We start from the raw sequence: 26,376 nt of genomic DNA, 5'->3' as shown, positions 1-26,376 counted from the left end.
TCTCCCTCATGTTCTTGAAACCACTCCTGCACAATACGAGCACCGTGGCATGGCGCATTGTCTTGTTGGAAGAAGCCATCTCCATTGGGATACACCATCAACATGATAGGATGAACTTGATCAGCAACGATACTTTGGTATGTTGTGCTATTCAGACCTTCTTCCACACGAATTAAAGGGCCCAAATAATGCCAGGAAAACATGCCCCAAACCATAACACTGCCCCCACCAGCTTGAAGGGTTGTACTCATGCATGTGGGGTGCATGCTTTCATGCTGTTCCCGACAAATTCTCACTCTGCCATCTGCATGATGCAACTGGAAACGTGATTCATCAGACCACATGACTTTTTTCCAATGCTCGACTGTCCAATCCTTGTGTTCCTGTGCGAATTGGAGACGTTTTATCTTGTTAACTGCAGACAGCAAAGGTGCTTAAACAGGCCTTCGGCTTCCATATCCCATATGATGCAGTGTCATCTGCACTGTTGCCCTTCTGTTGTCTTGTACCAGTCTTGCCAATCTCCGTTTTGCCATAACATTGATGTCGCTGTTTGCCACTATTCGCCCGTTCAGAACCAGATTTTCGGCTGACAGTCCAGTCTTTAAACACTTTAACAACAGCTGCTCTTGAACATTTAACGAATTCTGCTGTTTTGCTGATACTCACTCCATGGCTCCGAGCGCCAACAATCATTCCACGTTCAAAGGCTGTTAAATCGCGATGTTTACCATCCACTCAGAATGGGAGAGGCGAGAAGGAGCTTGCAAAACACAGGCAGACATTTTTACATGAGGAGATGAAGAGGAAAGCTAATGACAAAGTAAATTTGTGGGTTCTTACACAGCAGCTGCATCTGCCCATTTCACCTACACTTTGTGCAAATTGCTGGCATATGTTTTTTTGAAAACACCTCCGCAAAGGTTAAAATAGGCTTCAAGGATATATACCAGACCATATGAAAATGCAAATCTCCACCCTTATCACTTAGGCTGTATAGCATCAGTTAAAATGACCATTCTCCCCAAGCTTCTTCATCTCTGAGACTTTGCCCATCAAAGTCCCAAACCAGATTTGAAAGAAACAATCTATTTTTAGATTTCATTTGGCACTATAAAAAAAAGTCAGAGACTATCCACATCCTGTTTGTACTACGAAAACAGGGAGGGCTAGCAGTTCCAAACATATCCAAATACTACCTTGCAGCACATTTACAAATGCCAGCATCCTGGTCCACATTGTTCGCTTAGAAGTTGCAAGAACTAGAAAAGATTTGGCTAGCGCCAGTTTGCCCGTTCTCCATGTTATGGAGCTCCTCCTTCAACATCCCTGATGCTGACCCTCTGCAACCTTTGGCCTTTACTAAATATATTTAGAGGCAAATATAACATTATTAATATGGATTGTATATTGCTCCAACAGGTCATTGTTTCAATTAATACAAAAATAATAATAGAAACGAGAAATGTGATGCTTTCCCGAGTAGACTAATATTGGAGAAAAGTATGCAACCCACCAATGCCAGTACTATACAGGACTGAAAAGGTGGTTCATCTCCTGTGTTAAACATAATGACAAGGGAATATTTGTTATATCCGCTACCAAGATATAATTATGATGACCCAAGATTAACAAAGAAGACTAACCCTTATTTTTTTCTGCAGTCTCTTGGACCCAAACCTGGCTGGTCATTTGCTTGGGAAAACATCATATGACACAAAAGTATATATACATTTGGAACACAATTACACATGTGGTATTAGACCATGGTGCCAGGTTTACCTGCATTACAAAACAAATTATAGCTTCCAATTTAGACATCTTGTGCATGTGTGGGAGCTCTGTGGTGGTACAAGTTAGGGTCTGAAGATTCTTTAGATAAATGCTTCAGAAAATAAAACAAGAGATCAATCCAATACAAGTTAGAATATATTGACCTACCTGTGTATACAATACCATTGAGCTCCACAGACATACTAATACTGTTTGTGCCATTGGTAGTGAGGTTAACAGCAGAGTCATGTCTGCCCTCAGCTGAAATAGAAGAGCACAATAAGAATACAGCATAAAAAACATAGAAAACAAAATAAGGAGAAAAAAAAACCCCAAAAAGGTTTCATGATCCAGAATGGTTATTGAATTTGTATGCATTTTCAGGAATGTTACTGACCATACACTGAAATGGGAATTCAGTGTGATTTCTAACACAAGACAGTCACCCTTCTGGAGTAAACTATCTTGTTATAATAATATTAACAAGTCAGTACAAACTCGGCCAATAATTACTCTCGAAGTGACAGGCGTTTTAAAAATGCATTTAAGTACCCTAGCTATTAACAAAAATATATCTTATTTGTGTATCACTCAGCTGTAGATCCTCAAATCATCTCTGAATTGGTGCTGACACTGCCCTTCCTTCTGGAGGGTGGCTACTTTTGTTCCCAATGGTCCCTGTATGTGCTGTAAAGTAGTCACAGCTCCAAGCTCACTCTCGTGATGGACTACAATCTCAATATAAATTAGTTAACTAAACGTGAGATTGTAGTCCATCACGGGAGTGAGCTTGGAGCTGTGACTAATTTACAACACACACAGGGCCCATGACGGGAGAACGCTAGTTTGTGTCCTCCCGTTACCCTAAGGAGAACTATGGGGGAAAAACACTGACCCCATAGTTCTCCTTTAATAGGGGAAGTTGATTGGACAGTGACTATCTGATCCCGAATTGTATCTATTTTCTTTTAGAAATGAATGGCAATGGGAAAGCACTGAGGGAGTTAGTGGGCGGTGGCGGACATAGTAGAAAGTTAAAAGAAGAAAAGAGCTGGCATGGTCTGGATGAGTGTGTTAATAAGAGTGACAAAACAAGTCTGTTTGGCAGCACGGAGGAAGGAATTATATTTTAGGAGGGCAGCTTTATACAGGGTAAAGTCTTGCAGAAGCCTAGTTTTCCGTCACAGTCATTCCAGAGCGCGGCTATGTCTTTTTACATGTCTGGTTTCTTTTGTTTGCCACGGTTGTAGCGGACGTGGTCTGGGTCTGCATGTAGTGAGGGGAGCCAAGGTGTCTAGAGAGGGGGAGAGCAATCTGTTGTAGACCGAAGTAGCCAGGTCAGGGGTGAGATTTTTTTTCTTCTTCATGGGGAAGAAAAGTAGCCACCCTCCAGAAGGAAGGACAGTGTCAGCACCAATTCAGAGATGATTTGACAATCTACAGCTGAGTGATGCAAAAATAAGTGTTAATAGTTAAGGTACTTGAATGCATTTTTAAGATTTAACTCCTGAGTTTAATGTCACTTTAAGAGCATTTGTAGAAAGCTTATGAATCATCAGGATCTCCATCAGGCAATTTCTGGTTCTCCGAATCACAAAAAAATCTGCAAATACAGTCAGCCTGTACCAGGCATATACATCACTAGAGATAAGCAAACTTTTAAAAGGTTCATATGTATGACATTAAACAATAAAAAGTGCACTGCGCTTTCAAAACCATGTAAATAAGTGCGCAAATTTCCTCAAAACGTGAACATAATCAAAATAACACATTATTAACATCATAATAATTTTCCTATAAAACATGAATTATAGTGCATCAAACCTTATATAGAATATAAGGAACTGCCTGTGGCATAACGATAAGATGATCAACTTACCAAGCTGTATATGACCATCTCACTTTTGTAATATTTTATATATGACCAGGACATATCAGTGTTTTGATTGCAATAGTATATGACACCTGATAAATTCTATACAAGGTTTGATGCACTATAATTCATGTTAGAAAATTATGTTAATAATGTGTTATTTTGCTTTTTGATTATGTTCATTTTGAGGAAATTTGCACACTTATTTACATGGTTTTGAGAGTGCCGCGCACTTTTTATTGTTTATGGTCCAGTGTTATAATACACCAAAAGCACAGCAGCTATTATCAATATAGTTATCCCATAGTGCACATTCATTGTGTGTGTGTATACACACACACACAAAAAAACGTTACTTCCTAATGTTTTCTGTGCCAGCTGTGTAAAAATTATTACACTACTGCAGCACTCTTTCAGCACACCTAATTTCTGACACCTTGTTATTTACCTGTAAAAGCTTCCCTTGTGTAGACGTCCAAAGGCCCCAAGACTGCCGCTGGGCACCACCATCTTTGATGTAGTGTCAGTAGCTCCAGCAGACTCAGGGCAAATGCATAACTACGCATCACTAGAATAAAGTGTCTTTTCTCCCCCCACCCTAAAATCCCTTAAGGCCACTCTGTTGATAAAGGCAATAGTCATCACAGTCTTTGGTCAGAACTCATATCATTCTCAATATTACTAATTTTTTATGCAAAGGCTGGACAGCTGTGTCTGAAGGCTGTGATGTCTGTAGTTGTTCTGGAAGGCAGAGGAATAGAAGGCTTGCCACTACATTGTTTACATTTCTTAACAGTGTTTTACCCATCTATATAAACTTGCAAATTATGTCAACTTAACACTGTGAAGAAAGGTTTCTTTTGGTTACAGAAACAATGGGAAACACATTAAGGAATCTAAGCAGATAAATCTAAATGGTACACTCATCAAGACCGGAGAACTAAGCCATGGATAACACCATGTAGCTTCTCTGAAGACAAATCAATATCCAAAATGTTTAAAAAACAGCCTAAATATTCATGGTTTTAGTCACTTGGACTCTGTAGTATTTATATAACTTGCTAAAGAAAATGTGGTTTTCAATTGACATTTAAGCAAATAGACTCAAATGGCTAATTACAACTACATGACCTAAATTCTAACTGAATCATTCTGCTGTACCAATTTAGCTATAGTTTCCCTAGGTCTCATCAGTAGGTAAATAAGGTCAACAGGTTATTTACTGTACTTCAATTTCTGCTAATTTAGATGATGTTCCAGGTCAGGTCACTATCTATAAGGAGTTTGCATGTTCTCCCTGTGCTTGCGTGGGTTTCCTCCCACACTCCACAGACATGCTGCAAGATTAATTGGCTCCTATCTGAATTGGCCTTGTATGCGTGTGCAATAGGGACTTTAGATTGAAAGCTCATTGGAGGACAGGGGCTGATGTGAATGTGCCGTATATTAAGTGCTGCGTAAAAGTTGTTGATGCTATATAAATACTTGTAATAAATAAGTTGCATTACCTTGGCTGTTTATGCGGATATTCATGGGAAACTGTGAGGTCATGGCCAGAAGGTTCTGCTGGATAGCCCGTTGCACTAAACGCTGCTGTTCCTCAGACCCAAGTGCCAACTTTTTCTCCGGAGGCTCCCCAGACTCCAGCTTTTCTCGAAGCTGCTCTAGGGCTGCTGCTTGGGCGGCCATCTGAGCTGCCACCATAGAGTGCCCAGTCAAGTTAACTGGTATCCTGGATGGCACGGTTAATGACAATGGGGATTCCTCCTCTGAGAAGGAAGAAAAACATATTTAGATCTGTGCATAATGCAGCACTTTTTTGAATCAACATTTAAAACACTGCATTTTGGTCACTTGCTGGAAGCTAAACATCCTTACCAGCTGACCACGATTCCTATATATCTACTCACCTTTTTTGAGCTTTTGGATTGAGGTAAGGGAGCTCCCATTTGTTGCAATGCCTCCTAGTGCCATGGCAGAGACCTGCATCTTTGGGGAGGAAAGCATACTTGGAGCTCCACTGGGGGAGTATGTGAAAAGGTTGCCCCCAAAGCTCTGTCTGCGTCCTTCCCTGCGATTACTGTCAATGGCCGCCTGCAATTCATTAGGATTACTAAGGCCTCTCTTCTCACATTCATAGGGGTATAAATACTTCATGTATCTGCAGAGGAGGAAAGAACGGTTGTGAATAACTACTGATTACATTCCAAGCCTAAAATATACATATACAGGCAAAAAGCCACACAAAAAAACAAAATAGTGGCAAAGAACAGAAATAGAGAGTTAGACTTCTCCTGTGCAGAAGTAAAAAAATAATTATAGATTAGATAGATAGGATATAGATAGAATTATAGTGTTTTGAGATACACCTGTGACCATGACCACAAAGCAGGGGGGAAAATAAAAAGGGGGAGAGCCAACTGTAAATGGCAAAGATCTATTTTCAGAAAGCAAAGTGATATTTTTTCATGTTCACATACTTATCACTGTATATTACTTGACAGATACCAACCGGATAGTCTGGAGGTTTGTACATATGTATTAGGTTATCAGAGCATACTGCACATCTCTATTTCTATCAATGTCAGCGTATCAGTTTAACCACACGTTACAAGTACTCACTGTGTGCGCAGGGTAAAGGCCGCACTGGTGATTGAGGTTGGCAGGTTTAGGCCTTTAGTGATCTCCCGCCAGAGTTTCTTGTTGATAACTTCAACCAGTCCTCCCTTTTCAGTGACCAGCACATACAACATGTACAAATCTAAAACCTGCTTGGCCATTATGGGAATCCGGTTCACAGGGGTTCCTAATGGAAAGAACAACCAAAAGCATCGTCAGCACTTCATCAACATGTATGAAAATGACACAAATAATGATGTTATGTCTAAGTGAGTTGATCCCAGTATACTGCATAGATTACTCTAAAACAGTACATGCCCAAACAGGACCTTTGTCTAGTTTGAGGACATGGTGTCTGGACTTCAAGAGAATTCCTCCCCTTCCCCCAATAGATTCTCTGCCTAACTACAATTTGATTGCTTTGAAAATAGATCAGTTGTACAAAAACTGGAGGTAAATTCCAAGCTGCCTGCAGTAACACGTCTAATATGTTATTAAAAGTGGAAATAAGAACAAATAACATTTGTTTTGATTTTCTTAGAGAAAGTAGAAGGTTCGAGCTGATCTAAAAGATTAAACTGGCCATAGACATCAAAGAATGTATTGACATGTATGAACAATCTGACTCTCTCACAAGGTCGTTTCACTCTATGCTTAATGGCACTAGTTTTCATTTATAGGTAATAACATAATGATCAACTTGAAGTTATGTAGAGCCAACACTTTGTTTAGATTTCCACTCACCTCATAGTTCTAGCCGTGCTGTGACAATGAGACGGTCACAGGTCGGCTCAGTAGATCGGGAGGTGAGCGAACACATACCAGGTTCGCTCACCTCTCGATCCTGTCACGGCTCTCTGCCGTGACAGGGGGAGGGGCTGGATTCCCTTCTCTCCGCTCCGATCTGCCAGCGCTGACTGGCGGAACGGACGGGGGGAGGGGGCGGGTACAGCTAGCTCTGCCTTTAGATAGGCAGAGTCAGCTGTCACTCACGCAGCTGGGCGGATCCCGTCATCTACGTCGAGATCCGCTCCGGCTGCGGCCTCTCAGTATAACGCGAGCTGTAGCTCGCGGTATACTGAGCTTAGGGTGACGGGAGAACGCTAGTTTGTGTCCTCCCGTTACCCTAAGGAGAACTATGGGGAAAAACACTGACCCCATAGTTCTCCTTTAATAGGGGAAGTTGATTGGACAGTGACTATCTGATCCCGAATTGTATCTATTTTCTTTTAGAAATGAATGGCAATGGGAAAGCACTGAGGGAGTTAGTGGGCGGTGGCGGACATAGTAGAGAGTTAAAAGAAGAAAAGAGCTGAGATGGTCTGGATGAGTGTGTTAATAGGAGTGACAAAATAAGTCTGTTTGGCAGCACGGAGGAAGGAATTATATTTTAGGAGGGCAGCTTTATACAGGGTAAAGTCTTGCAGAAGCCTAGTTTTCCGTCACAGTCATTCCAGAGCGCGGCTATGTCTTTTTACATGTCTGGTTTCTTTTGTTTGCCACGGTTGTAGCGGACGTGGTCTGGGTCTGCATGTAGTGAGGGGAGCCAAGGTGTCTAGAGAGGGGGAGAGCAATCTGTTGTAGACCGAAGTAGCCAGGTCAGGGGTGAGATTTTTTTCTATTGTGAAAATCAGAGAGTGGGAGGGTTTAAGTAGTTTAGAAAATAAATGACACTGTGCAGAACTGGCAACCCACAGTCCACCAAAATACGGGGTTGTCAGCCCACAACAGCACTTAGGAGCAGAGTACTTTTCTGTACATGCAAACTCCTTAAAGTGGTAAAACATGGGGGAAACATGCATATATACCAGAGATGATGTACTGTATTGTTTTTTTTTTTTTTTTAGGCCTGACACCGTCTCCAGTTGATCTATGCGATTTCAAAAATATACCTTATCTTGCTTTATGCTCACAGTTTATTCATATACATATGTATTAATGAGAAAATAGCAAGATAAGGTGATTTCTTCCTTCTAACACACAAACATTTTACACATATATTTCAATGTATGATGTCTGCCGGTGAGTGGGTTAACAACTGAATGAGAACACAAGACTTGTGCCTTCCTTCACCCAGCTGACTAGGTACACAACTTCACTGACCATCACACAGCGTCTGACGCAAAAGGTAATACATTAGTTGATCTATCCTAGATGTCTCCTTAACCTCCCTGGCGGTCTGATTATCTCATTTTTTGTTTGTCTTTTTTTTCAATTTTTTACTTTTAAATTTCCCGCCAGTTCCGCCTCCCTGCGACGCTTACTATCTGTACATACCAAGTGCAAGGCTGTGATTCCATTTTAAATTCTGCTCACAAATGAGAAGTGCTTCTTGCTATAATTGGGGTAATTCCATTTTCTCAAATTCGCCTGGGAAAGTGGAATTACCCTTCAAGACCACTAGAAATTAGTGGCAGCCATGCTGTGTCTGAAACATAAACAAGTGGTCTCTCCGTATAAAATCAGGGGAATTGATCAAAACTGGAGTAAACAAAATCTGGAGCAGTTGCCCAGGGCAACCAATCAGCTTCTCTCTTCAGTTTGTTCAGTTAAAAATTGAAAAATGATAGAGAAGCTGATTGGTTGCCATGTAAAGCTGCTCTAGATTTTGATACATTTCCCAAATTAGTTTATGCTAGGTTGTCGGATTGGATGTGAACAGTTAAGCTGGCCATACACTGCTAGAATGAATTTTCATACCAAAAAAAAACAAAACATATCCCGATAATGCTATCAAAGACTTGATAACAGAGACGTGATTTTAACATTTGATTTCGGGATGAATGGAGTTTCTTGAATAAAAAAAAAAAACAAAAAAAAAACACATTCACTGTTAGAATTTTGTTAATTCGACAAAGAAATCTCCATTCTGCTTCTTTGATTTTTTTTCTTCCTTACTTTGGTCAAACATCGACTGCCGACTTTGCCTCAATAACTATTAGAAAACTCACTTTTTCAAAATGAATTCTACTCTTGTTTGGCCCGCTTTAGTCTTAAAGTGTTGTAAAAAGCAACCCACACATACAGGCCTGATATTTTTCAGATCAAACACTGGTAGGAGCTTCTGTTTTATTCCACATTCTTGTACACTGACGTGCATGCCAGACAAACATCTGATAAGCTGCAGACAGTATTGCCACAAGCCCTTACTCAATAATGAGAAGGGAGACCAAAAACATTTCAAGCTAACCAACTGATTTTCTACAAAATGTCAATGCTATAAAAGGTTACCGGCGACAATCATTTGTGCCTTATTCAATGACTGTAGTACTTAACACTGAAATAGCTTTCATCACACAGTATAAGCCATACAAGTGTGTGTGTGTGTGTTAATCTAATCTAAAAATCCAAGCATAAAATACCTGGAGCCCTCATATAGGTAGATTGCCTTTAACATACATGCAAATAACAAGTCCTGCAATGCATGTGTTGTGTGAACAAGCCCTCCTCCCATGGTCAGTAGCCCAGCATATTCTTCTAATTGCTTTGATGATAAGGCCAAACCTCCCCCTGAGGGCAGAAGGCATATGTGTTTGTGTGGGTGGTGGAGGGGTCTGGAATGCAGGATTCCCAGGTGGGCGAGACCAGTTAGATCAAACACCAGTCCCCAGAAGAAATTCAACATCAGCCCACTCCCTAGCCAGCACCCCAATTTGATATACTATCCGCACAAAGTGAATGCTAATTACAGCACTTACCTCGCTTCTGCATAAAACTGAACAAGTCATCCAGAAACTCCTTCCTTTTTGGATCCCCATCCAGTTCATATAGCTATCAAAAAACAAGCACATGAAAGTAAACTTTATTTAAACGTTAATTGACAGTACAAAAAGACAGTACTAATCAACCAAATTACATAACACAATACACAAAAATATCTAGAAAGCCATCAACGCCAACAACAAAAAAAACAACCTTACTCAGAAGTGCAAAATACACACACTTGAATTTTTGTAGTTTGTCAGTCAGAATAATACTGTATACGAACACATCGAAAATTGATTTTGACCAAAGTGACGAAAATCAAACAAAATCATAAAAAAGGATTACGATGGAATTTTTTTTTATAAATGAATGAAAATTCTAACACTGAATGTGGTTTTTGTTGGGGAAACTCAATTCCTTCCAAAATTGAATGTTAAAATGAAATTTCGTTTGACAATCGCTGTGTGTGATGGCATTATCTGGTTGTAAAAGAAAGATCTTTTGTATTAACGTTCATTCAGAACTCTACTAGTATATGGCCAGGTTTAGTCAACTTTGATCGCTATGAGAAACATGTTTACTGTGGCACAGTAGTAGGCCTGCATTTTTATATGGTGACCGGTAAAATATGACAAGAATGTTGAAATGGCAATGAAATCTCATTTTGGGTTGTCTAACAAACAATGACTGAGGGCAAAATGATATTAACAAAAAAAAGCTCTGTCAGAGTTCTCTTTTCCTACATATACTAAAGTGGCACCAGCCTGCTCAATAATACAGTGGTACCTCGGTTCACGCTTCTGTTCGCAAACAATTCGGTTTGCGAACATGTAGTTTGGCATAATTTTGCTTTCGTTCACGAACTCCGCATCGGGTGACGAACATGACCGTGGCCATTTTCCCTGCTGAGACATGGTCTTGGCTTCCTCGAGATCGCAGTCTGATCACAGTTTGATTAGGTTCGGGACCAGAATCGTGGTGCGAATTAAGTTTGTGAACCGAGGTACCACTGTACATGTAGTCACCAGTTATTAGATAAAACTGGTATAACTTTTAATTCATGTGTACATTCATATATGTGTGGAGTCCACTAAGGCCCCGTTCCCACTGCGCGATATGCAAATTGCGCGTTTGTATATTGCGCGACATCGCGAGATTTGCCGCGCGATGTCGCGTTCAAGCTTGCATTGAGCAAGCTTGAATCGCGGCTAAATCCGCTCCAAAAAGGGTCCTGCTGTAGCGACACACGACCCGCGACAGCAGGACCCTTTGCCCCATTGGATTGCATTGGAGCGCGATATCGCGCGGTAATTTGCCGCGATATCGTGGGAATTACCGCGCCATAAATCGCTCAATGTGAACGGGGTCTTACAAGGAAAATCTGTGGGCATTGAAAACATATAATCGTGATGCTTACTTTTCAAAGTAGGCATCACCAAATCCCTGCACAATAGTGCAGAATACTCCAGGAGCCCATAAAATCACGGCACTCCAAAATGCCAACAGCAACTCCTTTGGTTAATTGCTCTGACCCGCCACATCTAGCCACTGTAGCTCACTGCTGGCCAACAAGACCTCCAACCAAAGTGTTGGACCAACCTAAGTAACAGGAAATGGTGGGCCTGAGCTTGCAAATGCAGGTGCTTGACATTTGCATAGCGAAGGCTTGGTTTTTAGGGCTCTATCAGGGCTTGGAAAATCAAAACCACCCGCTCTACAAATTGAGACCGATAAATAGTGTAGATTTGCTATAGCCACTTATGCACTTTAATGCACCATAAATGTTACAATCTGGCTGTCGTACAAGATGTAATAGGAGTACCTACCTAAACTATCAAGGTGTATCAAGGTGCCCATACACCTGCCGATTATCGTACGATAATCGTGGGTGATCTCGCGATCGTATGATAATCGGCAGGTGTATGGAAGGCGTGCGACCGTTTCCACTGTACGATCACACGTCTTTTGTCTCCCAAGCAGGCTTGAAAACCTGCCGAGAATCGTACGATTTTCGGCGGGTTAAGCTGGCCATACACTTTACAACCATCGCACGACTTTCATCGTGCGATGGTTGTAAAGTAATTAAAAGCTCGTACGATCTACCCATCTTGGACAGGCAGATCGTACTTGCGATCATCGGAAGCTCTCCCCGCTGAGGGCAGGGCTTCCAATTATTCCAATGCTGCACGGGCTGTGTGCGCTTGCGGCATTTGTCTCCTGAGAACGCCACTAAAGGTGCCCATACACCTGCCGATTATCGTACGATCGCGGGATCACCCACGATTACCGTACGATAATCGGCAGGTGTATGGGCACCTTTAGTGGCGTTCTCAGGAGACAAATGCCGCAAGCGCACACAGCCCGTGCAGCATTGGAATAATTGGAAGCCCTGCCCTCAGCGGGGAGAGCTTCCGATGATCGCAAGTACGATCTGCCTGTCCAAGATGGGTAGATCGTACGAGCTTTTAATTACTTTACAACCATCGCACGATGAAAGTCGTGCGATGGTTGTAAAGTGTATGGCCAGCTTCAGGCAAATTGCATTACAGCATTGTTGGTAGATCTAAAGTAGATTGTAAAGTCAAACTGTAATGTGTGTGGTAAGCTTAAGGGAGAGAGTTGGGGCCCACCATACTCTAAACGATGTGATGGTGTAAACAGGCTAGTGATGCGTGTTCAGCAAATCAACTCTCGAACAACACATCTAAAAATATATCGTGCTGAATTTTAAAAAATGTCTCTCTGCTCCATATCTCTAGGGAGCAGGGGAGACAGAGAGCGAATAAAAGTGAACACATCCTTAACATCTGCTGCTACTGTAAAGGAGGAAATGAAAGCGGCAGACAGAGTGAATGAGTCAGAGATACACGCAGCTCTTGGCACACATCCAGCATCTGTCAGTGGGGCAATAACCTGAGGGGTCTAACAGTTCCCAGGAAAATGTGCAGTGTCAGATACCCCGACAACAATGCCACCATGAATCAGGAGATAGCATGACGACACGCACGTGTGTGCGCCAATGTTTACCTCCCTAGCAGCAGCATGCAGTTGTGTGAAATTGGCATGCGGCCACTCCGAAGTGTGTAGAGCTGCCAGAATCACAGTGTACTCATTTACATGAGAAGATTGCCAAGAACGATTAGCTTGCGAGTTTAACTCCTTCTCAACATCTGCTCCTAGAAGCGTGCCTCAAGAAGCTCAGGCAGGCACAAAGAAAGAAGAAGAGGCAACAGATCGGAACCAGTGAGCAAGATAATCTAATTGATGGACAACAAACAATAGATCCCTCTTCATGCCACCAACTGTCACTAACTGCAGGCAACTCCCAGCCAGGTGGTAACAAATCTTTGTTGCAGACAACATTAAAATGACTTCTATTTAAACACACCTGCGGAGACACTACAGAAAAGAATGGTATTAACCTACTCCACATCCACATGGATGAGCCTATGGGTTACATTTAAAAGAGGTTTTTGGACATTTTAAAATCAGTGGATACAGTTACAGTGCAGTCCTAAACATACATTTTACCCAGTTTCATACTAAAGCGGTTTCACAAAATGTAGCAGATCAACAGCTAAAATCGTATTCATTTTGCCTTCATTAGGTATTTATATAGTGCAGTCAGTTTACACAGCTCTTTACATACTGTACATTGTACAAGGGACAATTAACCTACCAGCGTGTCTTTAGTGTAACGAAACCCATGCAAGCACAGGGAGAAAATGCAAACTCCATACAGATAGTGTCCTGGCTGGGATTCGAACCAGTGCTGCTAGGGAGAAGCGCTAACGAATAAGCTTCAAAATATCCTGCATGTTGTAACAGATGGGTTGTTTAAAGTGACACTAAACTCCAGCGTTAAATCTTAAAAATGCATTCAAGTACCCTAATTGTTTGCAAAAATGTATCTTATTTGTGTATCACTTGGCTGTGGATCCTCAAATCATCTCTGAATTGGTGCTGACTAGGGCTGCAGCTAACGATTATTTTCATAATCGATTCGTTGCCTGATTATTTTTTGAACTCTCTCTCTCATCGATGATGAGAATAGTTGCCAACTATTCTCATAATCAATTTAATCGATTCGTTGTTGCAGCCCTAGTGCTGACACTGTCCTTCCTTCTGGAGGGTGGATACTTTTGTTTCCCATGGTCCCTGTGTGTGTTGTAAAGTAGCCATCGCTTCAAGCGCTCTCCCGTGATGGACTACAATCTCAATACAAGTTAGTAAACCAAATATGAGATTGTAGTCTATCACAGGAGTGAGCTTGGAGCAGTGACTACTTTACAACACACACACAGGGACCATGGGGAACAATAGTAGCCACCCTCCAGAAGGAAGAATGGTGTCAGCACAAATTCAGAGATGATTTGATGATCTACAGCCGAGTGATCTACAAGATACAGGTTTATTAATAATTAAGGTACTTGAATGTATTTCGAAGATTTAACTTTAGTGTCACTTGAAGTTAAAGGGTTATTAAACCCTTGCGTGTTTTTGGATATAGCTACTGCTAGCAAGCACTAGCTATATGTAAAACGATTTAAAAAAAAAAACACTTTTTCAAAGGATTAATACTTACCTGCGTCTCCGCCGTGCGCTCCCGTCCGAACATCTAAAAATTTATCGGGCGGCTGCAAAGGATCTTGGGGAGGGCGCATGCGCAGTTCAGTTGTTCGGCCGGGAGACGAGGAGAGACACAAGGTAAGTCTATGGAGCAGCGTACACCCGCACAGACTCCGTGGGACGACGGAGAAGAGGAGGACAGAGGTGTCAGGCCTGGTTCACACCTGGGCGTTTTACAGTGCGTTCCTATGCGCTGTAAAAACGCTCAACATGTGAAAACCAATAATTGCCTATGGGCATGGTTCCCACCTGGGCGTTTTACAGCGCGTAGGAACGCACTGTAAAACGCCCTACGTCCAAAGAAGTACAGGAGCTTCTTTGGGGCGTATTTGTTGCGCGTATCCATTAGGATACAGCGGGATAGCCCTCGGAAATGCGCGTTTGTCGCGCGTTTCTTTTACAGCAAATCGCGCTAAAAACGCTCAGCAGGAAACGCGCATATTCCGTACGCCTAGGTGTGAACCCAGCCTCAGCGCTGTATTGGAGACCCGCATCAGCACTGGAGGGACATCTGAAAACTACACTAAAGAAGAAGATGATCGGATTAAGAGGGATTTAACGAAAGTCCTTACACTAACATTGAGGGGAGGGAGAAAAAATTAGCCTTTAATGTCACTTTAATAGAACTAAAGAATTTTCACAGGCAATTCAGTAGTGATCATCTGTGACCCTGACACACAGCTTTCCACCATAAGGATCACTGGGTTAAAGTACTGAAAGAAGGCAAACATGGCCACCGGACGGACTAGTAATATTAAAACGTTTTTCTAATAAAATGATCAAATAATCAAGTTGCACATTAATCTACCCCCCTGCCCCTCAAGTCATATCAGAATGTAAATGTTTGACCTTTAGACTAATGCATCTGTGGAAAATGTAATGACTAATTATACATAGGAGTTATTCCTTCCCCTAACTAAAAACATTTAAGCACTGTCCCTAAAGACTAGTTCATACCCATCAGCACTTTTAAATGCCAAGCAAAAATGCGCTTTAATGCATGAGCGTTGCCAAGTTTTCTAAACGCTGCTATCGGCTTTAATTTGTTTGGAGGCATTTTGGTTTATTTATATTAAAAAGCGTGTAAAAACGGTTTCCTATCCTTCCTATGCACAACACCTTCATGTGAATAAGCCCCTTTGAAAACAAAGCTGGGGAAAAAAAATAAAAAACAGCAAAATGCTTGGAAATGGTTGTAGTATAGACAAAGCTATTCAAATGGGATCAAAGTCAAACATTAAGCCTGTGTGTTTAAGAACATACAAGAATACCATAATGTAAAGTCCAAATGCATGATCACATGACTGCTGACACCAGATTGTATCACTCTGTTCCAAACATCATTATTTAAGACAAACAGCTAACTGCATCTGCTACTACGTGCAAGGAAAAAGAAAAAAAAACCCCGAAATATATATATATATATAAACTTCCTACAATAGACCATACACCAATAGAATTTCCTTCCAATACATTTGTTTTCAGAACATTTGTTTTATTGTCCTAATACAAGGGTGGGACAACTCCAGCCCTCCAGCTGTTGTGGAACTACAAGTCCCATGATGCATTAGAAGACTGACAGAGGCATATTGGGATTCGAAGTTGGAGGGCTGGAGTAGCCCAGTCCTGGTCTAGTAGTTGAGTCGAATCACCAATCTTTTCAGCTGCAATGAGGAAGAAAGAAAAAAAAAGAAATTTTTCTTTTTCCCAAAAGGATAATGTTTCTTGAAAGAAAGTCTTAGGTTAGGTTCCCACCTAGGCGATTGCGCTGGTGAGCTGTTTTTGGGTGATTGTTTCCACGGTTTTCAATGCATAGCGATGTCTATGGGACCTAAACCACGCAACAAGTGCCTGAAAATAGCTCCTGCACCTTTTTGTGCGACAGGTGATTTCGGCCGCATGACGCAAAGGTGTGAACAGGCTGAATTGACAGACTCCATTCACACTGAGCTACAACAAAATAAGCCCTTTTTCAGCGCTGATCGACTTTGAGCTACAGTGCACATTTATTTTGCGCTACGTAGCGCGTCTTTTGGCAGTCTATCGGGGCCAAATCGCTCAAAATCTGACAAAACATAGCTCATATTCGAGTGACAAGCTTCAGGCGACATTTGAGCTGTGAGATGTGAACATCTTCATTGAAATGCGTTGGAAGAGCTACATTGAGCTTCATATTTGAGCGAAAATTGGGCTACAAAACGCTCATTGTGAATGGGGTCTCACATGCAGATTTCTGTTTTGTCCACTATTGCGCAAATTGCCTAGGTGTGCACCAGCCCTAACAGTTAATATGCTTTCTGTTTAGGGAAAATCAATTAATTTCCAAAATGTAATGTTAAAATCAAATTCAGTTTTGGACAACATTCTTCATGTCTCTAAGGACACAGAGGCAGGAGACGCTTTCAAGTCCATGTATACCTAGTCCTATAGGGTGGTACACAGATACACATATTATAACCAATTTAGAACCCAGTTAGGGCCAATTAACATCCTTGCATTATGGGGATGTGCATGTTTCTGCACCATACCTTACAATTGCAATTCAGTCTAATTGGTACCCAAACACTAGGGCAATGCACTGTATGTTGCATCAGAAATTTTACGACACGTCCGATTTATAGGACGTTCTGGTGTGTTAGCGACCTATAATTGTCAATGAGCTGCCTTAACACAAGATAATACATCAAAAAAATTTAAATGGTGGCACGCAATGTTTTTGGAAGATGGGAACCACCACCTGCGAGCATAAGGGGAACATACCAACTCCAAGTAGCTCTGGGTGGAAACTAAACAGAGGGTTCCTGTACTGCAAGACCACAGTGCTGACCAGGAAACTGCTCATCTAATGTATCCTTCTGTATGTAAAAACAAGTGTGTGCATGAATATGTCATCAGGTGCCGGCCGCAATTGTCCACAGTGTATGGGCCACCTTAAAGTGGACCTTTACCCATATCTTTAAAATAACAACAAAAGCACCGTTAGAAATGTTTACTAATGACAATCTACAAACACATACTTCTACATAATTGCCGGCTTTGTATTCTTTACATAACTTATTTCTCTTTTCCTCCCCAGTCTTCTGACAGTGGCCGTGTTAACTAAGGGCAGGTTGCTAGCTCTCCCTTTACTTCCTGGAACTCTGGCACATGTGACTAGGACATGTGACCATGCACATCAACGCAGGGAAGGAAAATGCCTTTTGAGATCACAGATGAGAATTCCCAGCAATGCTCTGCTGATGTAATCTTCCCACGATGCAACATTTGGGCACATTACATCACTAACATAAAATAAAAATATGCTTGTTTATCTAATGAATGCAAACTGATTTCCTATCAGCATGTAGAGCTGTATGCTGATATGATTTTTAGTCAAAGGGGATGAAGGTCCACTTTGACTACAGGGCAGCACAGTACAAAGGGTGTACATCATAGTGTAGAGGTAACAAAAATGTTAACCCAGTTGTGTTATGCAGTAAAAGGGTTTTTAAACTATAGTTAGTAAACACACCTGAAATCTATTTTATTTATTTTCCCACAATCAAACTAAAAACTATAGCCATCCATGGGTGGTCAGACATGCATGCACAATTTAACAACCTGGAGGACACACAAACCTGACAGCTCACCCAAATGTCACGTCTGTAGGGGGAGATTGGTGGCATTGGCAGACATGACTGGTCCTCCTTTCCCAGATAGGGAGCAAGGTTTTACAATTTGCTAAATTGATGTTTTCCCTCACAGCAATTGTGTTTAGGAAGCAAAGCCATGGGATCACTACGGGATCATCTAATGTTATTTTAATCGTCTAATGGATAGTTTAAAGGGGGATAGTCTTACCAAAGTCTCTAAAAATACATGTGAAATATGTGACCGTGCCGATAACCAGTAGGCAAACGTGTCGTCTTGTCCCAGGATAGGAAATCAAGAGGAAAGTGCATGGGAACAAAGACTTTGTAGGCCCGGTCACACCATAGCGTTGTGTCTAACGCAAGCCATCGCATCCATGTTACGTGCTTTGGGATTCATTTCAATGGCACCACAATGCACCTCATGGCAGCCTACCGCAATACTGTGCGCTGCAGTGAAAAAAAGTGCATGCACTCTTTACAGTACAACACGTTGCGCTGGGATATGCATTGGGGCGACGATTAACTGAATAACAGCACAACTCACCGAGTGCAGGTGACATGCTAGGTGCACCGTGTGATTGCATGCAATACAACGCACAGTATTATGTGTTTAACGCAATGCTGAGGTGTGAATAGGCCCTAAAGAAGGATATTGCAGCAAGTTGCAAGAACATCTTCGAGAAAAAAAAGGTACCTGCTTGCATTACACGTGTTAAATTTTGATTGCTGCCCGGAGTTGGGCTTTAAAGTGCATTTTAAAAGTGAAAACCAACACTAAACAAACTGGAAAAACTTGGCCATCGTCATGTGATTCTCACACAGAAAGAGATGCATAAATAATACATCCGCTGGCCTTCACGGCTCTACTACAAACTGATCCACAGTCTCTTACAGGAAAAACATTTACAAGACTAAGCCTAGAGCCAATTCAACCAAGCGACTGCCTCATGGCATGACGACACGTAGAGCTGGCGTTTACTAACTACAGTGATCTGAGTCCTTCCCTCTTCAAAAGCCAAGATAAATAAAAGATGAGAATGGCTATACACCACTTCCCAAGATTAATTATTTAATAAGCTACTGCAGCATTAGCTAAACGAGAAGGCGGAGGTTAGAGATCAAAATAAAGATACGGCGGGGGAGGTGGGCTAGGGGAAGGGAAAAAAAAGTTATGCTTAGCAAAAACAGAGGAAGGGGATTAAGAAGAAAAGAAAAAAAAGGGCCATTAAGAAAAAAAAAAAAGATCTACAAATATTTCAGAAATCTAGTTAATATACACTATATCGCCGAAAGTATTGGGACGCCTGCCTTTACACACACATGAACTTTAAATGGCATCTCAGTCTTGTTCCGTAGGGTTTAACATTGAGTTAGCCCACCCTTTGCAGCTATAACAGCTTCAACTCTTCTGGGAAGGCGTCCACAAGGTTTAGGAGTGTGTCTATGGGAATGTTTGATCATTCTTCCAGAAGCACATTTGTGAGGTCAGGTACTAATGTTGGACAAGAAGGCCTGGCTCGCAGTCTCCGCTCTAATTCATCCCAAAGGTTTTATATCGGGTTGAGGTCAGGACTCTGTGCAGGCCAGTCAAGTTCCTCCACCCCAAACTCGCTCATCCATGTCTTTATGGACCTTGCTTTGTGCACTGGTGCGCAGTCATGTTGGAACAGGAAGGGGCCATCCCCAAACTGTTCCCACAAAGTTGGGAGCATGAAATTGTCCAAAATGTCTTGGTATGCTGATGCCTTAAGAGTTCCCTTCACTGGAACTAAGGGGCCAAGCCCAACTGCACACCATAATCCCTTCTCCACCAAACTTTACACTTGGCACAATGCAGTTAGGCAAGTACCGTTCTCCTGGCAACCACCAAACTCAGCGACACGTCCATCGGATTGCCAGACAGAGAAACATGATTCGTCACCCCCAGAGTAAAGGATGGACACCGGCACTCCAAAGCAAATCCAGTACGTCTATTTATTCACGTACTTGTTGCAAATGCAAAACCAAGATACGTTTCGGGGTCTCACAGGATCCCCTTTATCAGGCATACACGTTTGCCTGATAAAGGGGATCCTGTGAGACCCCAAAACGTTGTATCTTGTGTTTTGCATTTGCAACAAGTACGTGAATAAATAGACGTACTGGATTTGCTTTGGAGTGCCGATGTCCATCCTTCACTTATACTTTGACGGAAGCCACCTGTTGAACCCACTTCTTATCTCATGGAGCAGCGGTTCTGAGTGCGATGGGTGCACTGACTGTATTCTTGTCACTCCAGAGACCACGTCTCAATTCTCTAGAGTCCAGTGGCGGCGTGCTTTACACCACTGCATCCGACGCTTTGCATTGCACTAGGTGATGTAAGGCTTGGATGCAGCTGCTCGGGCATGGAAACCCACTCAGTGAAGCTCTCTACGCACTGTTGTTGTGCCAATCTGAAGGCCACACGAAGTTTGGAGGTCTGTAGCTATTGACTCTGCAGACAGTTGGCGACTTCTGCGCGCTGTGCGCTTCAGCATGCGTTGACCCCACTCTGTCATTTTACGTGGCCTATCACTTCATGGCTGAGTTGCTTTTGTTCCCAGTTGCTTCCACTTTGTTAGAATACCACTAACAGGTGACCGTGGAATATTTAGTAGCAAGGAAATTTCACGGATGGACTTATTGCACAGGTGGCAACCTATCACGGTACCACGCTTGTATTCACTGAGCTCCTGAGAGCGGCCCATTCTTTCACAAATGTTTGTAGAAGCGTCTGCATGCCTAGGTGCTTGATTTTATACACCTGTGGCCATGGAGGTGATTGGAACACCTCAATCCAATGATTTGGAGGGGCGTCCCAATACTTTTGGCAATATAGTGTATATAGGACGGAATATATAAAACAGTTACACAAGCAGCTAAAGGAAGGAACATAAAGAGCAGGGTTGTTTATTTGGGGCCTTAACTGGAATCCCACTAAGGGTGCACATACACTGTTCGAATTTGGGCCGGTTTTTCAGGAACCGGCCAAAATTCCTAGTGTGTGTGCAGCGGTCGGCCCCCTTTTGGTTGGCATCCGTCGATCAGCTGATCGAAGGAGCTGGCCAGAAAATCTTCGTACGATCTGAGCCAGCAGCTAATGAGCCACCGGCTCTGTTGGAGTATTCGGACAGCGGCCGCAGTTAAAATACAACGCATACAGCAGGATGCCTTGATCAGCACGCTGGCAGTGTTGATGGAGGAATCTGCTCAATTTTTCTCCTGGGTTTTCAGCTCTGTGGGTTGAATGAGAAAGATAAAGCAGTGTATGGCCAGCCTAAAACCTGAATTCTGGGACAAAACTTTCAAATAAATATACACTGCCTGGCCCCGAAGTGTCACACACTCTAATATTTATTTGGAATGCCTTAACTTTGAATACGGCACACATTCCCCATTGCGTTGTTGCAATAAGTTTATGCAATGTCACAACATTTATTTCCATCCAGAGTTGAATTTTTCACCAAGATCTTGTAGTGATGATTGGAGAGTTGGAGCACTATGTAAAGTCTTCTCCGGCACATCCCAAAGATTCTCAATGGGGTTAAGGTCTGGACTTTGGTGGCCAATCTATGTGTGAAAATGATGTCTTATGCTCCCTGAACCACTCTTTCACAATTTTAGCCTGAAGAGTGGCATTGTCATCTTGGAATATGTCAGGTAGGCAGCTGACCTAATTTTTTGGGCCCATGACATTTCGGAACCTAGACCTGCCCAACTGAGGCAACTCCAGAGTATAACATTGCCCAAAATCCAGGTGGTGACTTTTTTTTTGCGGCCAGGCAGTGTATTTCTAAATATGCAAAAAAGGACATTAATCCACTTTGTGTTCAAATACCTTTGCAAACACAGATACTAACTTGTAAATGTAGAAGTGACATCACGGTGCTGTACATAACCTGTGCAGAGAGCAGAGCTGTGGGAGGGGTCAGCAAGCCCCACCCACTACAGGCTGCCTGCAGGAAACTACAGGAGTGGGTAGAGACAAGACCCGTCGCCCTGCACAAGGAGAGAGAACAGTAGTGACTGGTCTTTATTACAGGAGTCTCCTACATAGAGGCAAAGTCTCGAACTGGATTACTGCACAGATCTGAACGAAATACACAAAAAACACACCAAGATTCAAGTAACAATACACATGACTCGTGTATTTAGACAATATTTGCTTATCCCGGAGTTCAGCTTTTAAACACATGCAAAAATACACAACGGCCACTGCTTTATGTACACAGTCCCAAAACAAGTAAATCCTTCATCCATTTAATTTACACACAACCCCCAACTTAAGCACACATCCGGCCTTTATTTCTCACATAGCCCCCACCTCCACTGCACAGACCAGTTTGTCAACCTAAGCCCATATGTGCAAGCATTTCAAGTGGACAAAAAACTGCTACCACCACCTTTATCAGAAATGAAAAAAACCCCAAAACACAGAATGACCTAGTTCTGTCACATACCCTTATTAAAACACATAGATCACACTTTAACTAGAATTACAGGATGAAAAATACATCACAGTTGATTGTGATGGATCCTTAAGAGCTCACACACACACACACCAATGTGGCAGTGGAAACTCTGCTGCTTACTCAACAATCAGTAGATTTTTGTCCACCGATATAAAAAAATATAACATTAAATACAAAATATTTTTATGTCTCTTAATTTACTGCCTATTTCGATATACCTCTGTAGCTGGCCATACACCTTACAATTTTCTGTGGTCAGAAGGAAAAGGTGCAACAGATTCCTCCATCTACACTTACATGGTTGGAGGGAGTAATCTCCACCTGGGCCAATCTGTTGCACTTTTTCCATCTGACCACAGAAAATCTGCAGATAATTGTAAGGTGTATGGGCACCTTTAGAATTTTGTTTGAACGTTCAAAATTGTTCACAAGTGCATTTCATCTTGCCATCATTTAGCCAACTAATTTTCATTCGAAAGGCCTTAAAAATGTAATCTAGACAAGTTCACACGTTACAATTAGAGGTGCACCGATACAGAAATTTAAATACCGAAATAAAAAAAAATTGTCAGGCCAAAACCGAAAATGTTTTTATTTTAACTTTTTAAATAATTGTATTTTTTATAAACTTTTATATTTTTATTTATCAATTCATTTTTTATTAAATGTATATATTTTTTTACTTTACTTTTAGATGCTTCTGGGAAATATTAGGGGTCTAAACAGACCTTTTAAAATAGAAAAAGAGATTGAGAACACAGAGTCGTCTTTTTCTGGAGCCCCTGTTATCAATGAACACGAATCCTCTATACTGAGTGTTCCTGTTCTTTGATAACTTGAGAACATACTGAGATTACTATAACCACAATCATGAATGAACAGGAGGTGATATAGATCACTTCCCATTCATTCATAATTGAGGATATAGTAAACATGCTATGTCCTCAACTATGTACACACACTCACCGATCACTGAGTGTTTGTACCCGCTCTCCTTCCTGACACGCTGTCACAGGAGGCTGAGCGAGTGGAGCAGGGAGGAGAGCTCAGCCTCCTGTGACAGCACGGCCTGTCTCCGCCCACACACTGCTCTGCCGGACTGTGATAGGCAGCTAAATCAGTGTGGGAGGAGAGACATGGGCCACTCACAGCGCTCTCCTCCCGCAGTGCTCGGCCGGCTGTCACATTCTCTCCTCCCCGCTGGGGCACAAAACAGCGCCCAGCGGGGAGGAAAGGAACCTGAGATGTGCCGATGTATCGGCTGGAAAAAGGAGATCTATGAGGCAAGTAATTTCCACTCATCCTCAAAGTCAGAGCCAACCTGTGACAAAGAAACTGTCACAGGTCAGCTCTATCGATCGGGAAGTGAGCAGAAACATGCAGAGATAGGCAGAGCCAGCTGTCACTCACGCAGCTGGGTGGATCTGGACAGTAATGTTGGGATCCGCTCCGGCTGCGGCGCTCTCCGTATATCGCGGGCAATAGCTTGCTTTATACTGAGCTTTGGGTCACGGGAGAAGGTTAGTATATGTCCTCCCTTGACTCTAAAGAGAACTACGGGGAAAAACAAACACAACGGCCCATTTTAGTGTGTGGGCTGGTGTTAATGAGCCCAAAAGCATATCTAACCCCAAGCTTTCTAGTCCTTAGATGTGGAGCTGCATTAGTTTTCTTTTTTCAAGTAATGAGTGCTGTCACCCTAGAACAGGAAGTGTGATACTGGCAGGATTACCAGATAAGAAAAAAAAAAAAAGCCTGAAAAAAAAACAAAAACAAACAATAACTTTAAAATATTACATTTGTGTTCTTTGGTTTTCAGGTACAGTACTGGAAGGCAGAGCGTTAAATCCAGCTCCACCTAAAAACCATATGGCAGTGTGAATTCTGGGTTTAATCACACTCCAGCTTCATAGGTCTCTTAAAGGCCGACAGTGAGATTGCCCCATACTACAGTATACCGCATCTGTTCCCTTTTCTATAACAATGCAACCAACTGAACTCCACAGACAGGATTTAAGGTGTATCTACACCCATGTATTTTTTGTTTGTTTGTTTGGGATAGAATGGGGAAGTTAGAACCCCTGTGAGGTTTTACTGCTATCTGGGGCTCTGTTACAGAGATATTTCCCCACACTTTCCGTTCTAGGAAGAACCGTATACCAAACAGGGAGTAAAAAATCCGCACCGGGGAAAGAGACAACAAAAATCTGACAGAGGTTCCCGCATTCCCCTACTTAACTTAATACTTTATACTTCTGGCAAATTTCTTCTCACTTCCTGTCTGGTAAAAAAATATTGTCCCCAGGACAGAAGGTGAAGGAATCTCTCCAATGGCAATAAAACCTGACAGGAGTTTCAATCCTATCCCACTACCAAACCTAAAAAAAAATTTGATACATCAAGTGTGAAGCATTGAACAGGTCATGTGCAGGTGCATCCTTTGGGGATGTCACCAGAGAGATCCTGAAAAAGTAGCCAGCAACCTTAAAAAATGGAAATATGGATTTTGGGTGGACCGGGACTTTAACTGCAATAAGGTGGCACTTTTCAGCACAAAAAATGGGCTGAAAAACTCGGCTTATACTCGAGTGTATACGGTAATAGTGGGATTAGGGATGCACCGATACCAGGCATTTTCACAGGTAACCGTCACCAGGGCACACAGCCATGGCGAAACCCATAGGCAGACCTGGTGATACCCTGCACAGCCTCCCGAGACTCTTCCCAGCCCTGGTGAGCAACACAGAGTATGTAGCTTCATATTATTCTGCATTGCTGTATAATGGATTGGTGGGATTTGTAGTCCTTTATAGCTGATGGTATTCTGCATTGCTATACAACGTGGTGCTAGGATTTGTAGTTCTCTATAGCTTTTGGTATTCTGCACTGTATAATATATTGCTGGGGTTTGTAGTCCCCCTACAGCTTGGCATCAGAACTAACAGGGTCGCAGCTGTGAATGGGCCTTGGCGGTCCACCACTGCCTTAAAATGATTAGTCTGCATTGGTTTTCTTTAATACTGTCACGTGACAAAAGAAAAAAAAGGTATCGGTAATGGTTATCAGCGAGTCTTGAGGAAAAGCATCGGTACTCGTTCTTAAAAAAAAAAAAGGTAACGGCGCATCTGTAGTAGGCATGAAGTTTGGTCTGAAAGGTTCAACACGAGCACTTAAATGCATGTAGAGAGGGGAGGGGGTAACTAAAAGGCTTGTGTAAGACAACACACATATAAAAGTTCATTACAACTGAAGATAACACTCAAAAAAAAAAAAATGATCAGAAGTGGAAGATTGCAGATTTACCAGAAAAGATGCTTAGTTAGGGTTACTCTGCTCTAGAACTATACGCATCAGCTATTGAGCATTTAAGTCACGAGGTGACAGACTTGGTTGGAAGCATTTATGTTGGAAAGCTTAAAAAAGCAAAAAGAAAGCAAAAGAAAAGGAGATAAAGATGTTACAGCATCATCAAGGCAGTCAGTTAAATCCTACATGGTATATATGAACATACCTCTTAAAAGTGTATCTAAACCAAAATTACTTTGGTAAAACACCATCTGTTTTTTTTTTTGTTTTCTGTGACCCACTAGGAAGATTTCCCTTCACTTCCAGTCTCAGGGAACACAAAAGAAAGGGAAGGCAAATACCCTTA

The 26,376-nt window shown here is 42.1% G+C and overlaps 1 protein-coding gene across 1 annotated transcript in view; it reads right to left on the bottom strand.

Moving 5' to 3' along the window:
* The window catches only part of LOC108789506 (AT-rich interactive domain-containing protein 3A-like), a 57,342-nt gene that overhangs the window by 4,632 nt on the left and 26,334 nt on the right, over nucleotides 1–26,376 (bottom strand). The window contains exons 3-7 of the mRNA XM_018559541.1: nucleotides 9,964–10,036; nucleotides 6,269–6,452; nucleotides 5,557–5,807; nucleotides 5,155–5,415; nucleotides 1,942–2,034 (exon numbers count right to left, since the gene is read on the bottom strand). Coding sequence (XP_018415043.1) covers nucleotides 1,942–2,034; nucleotides 5,155–5,415; nucleotides 5,557–5,807; nucleotides 6,269–6,452; nucleotides 9,964–10,036 — 862 coding nt within the window. The remainder of the gene's footprint in view (nucleotides 1–1,941; nucleotides 2,035–5,154; nucleotides 5,416–5,556; nucleotides 5,808–6,268; nucleotides 6,453–9,963; nucleotides 10,037–26,376) is intronic.

Source organism: Nanorana parkeri, unplaced genomic scaffold (genome assembly GCF_000935625.1).
Source record: "Nanorana parkeri isolate BGI_ZX_2015 unplaced genomic scaffold, ASM93562v1 scaffold401, whole genome shotgun sequence".
Taxonomy (NCBI): domain Eukaryota; kingdom Metazoa; phylum Chordata; class Amphibia; order Anura; family Dicroglossidae; genus Nanorana; species Nanorana parkeri.
Note: the sequence above shows the minus strand (reverse complement) of the source record. Positions and strands in the feature narration are given on the sequence as shown.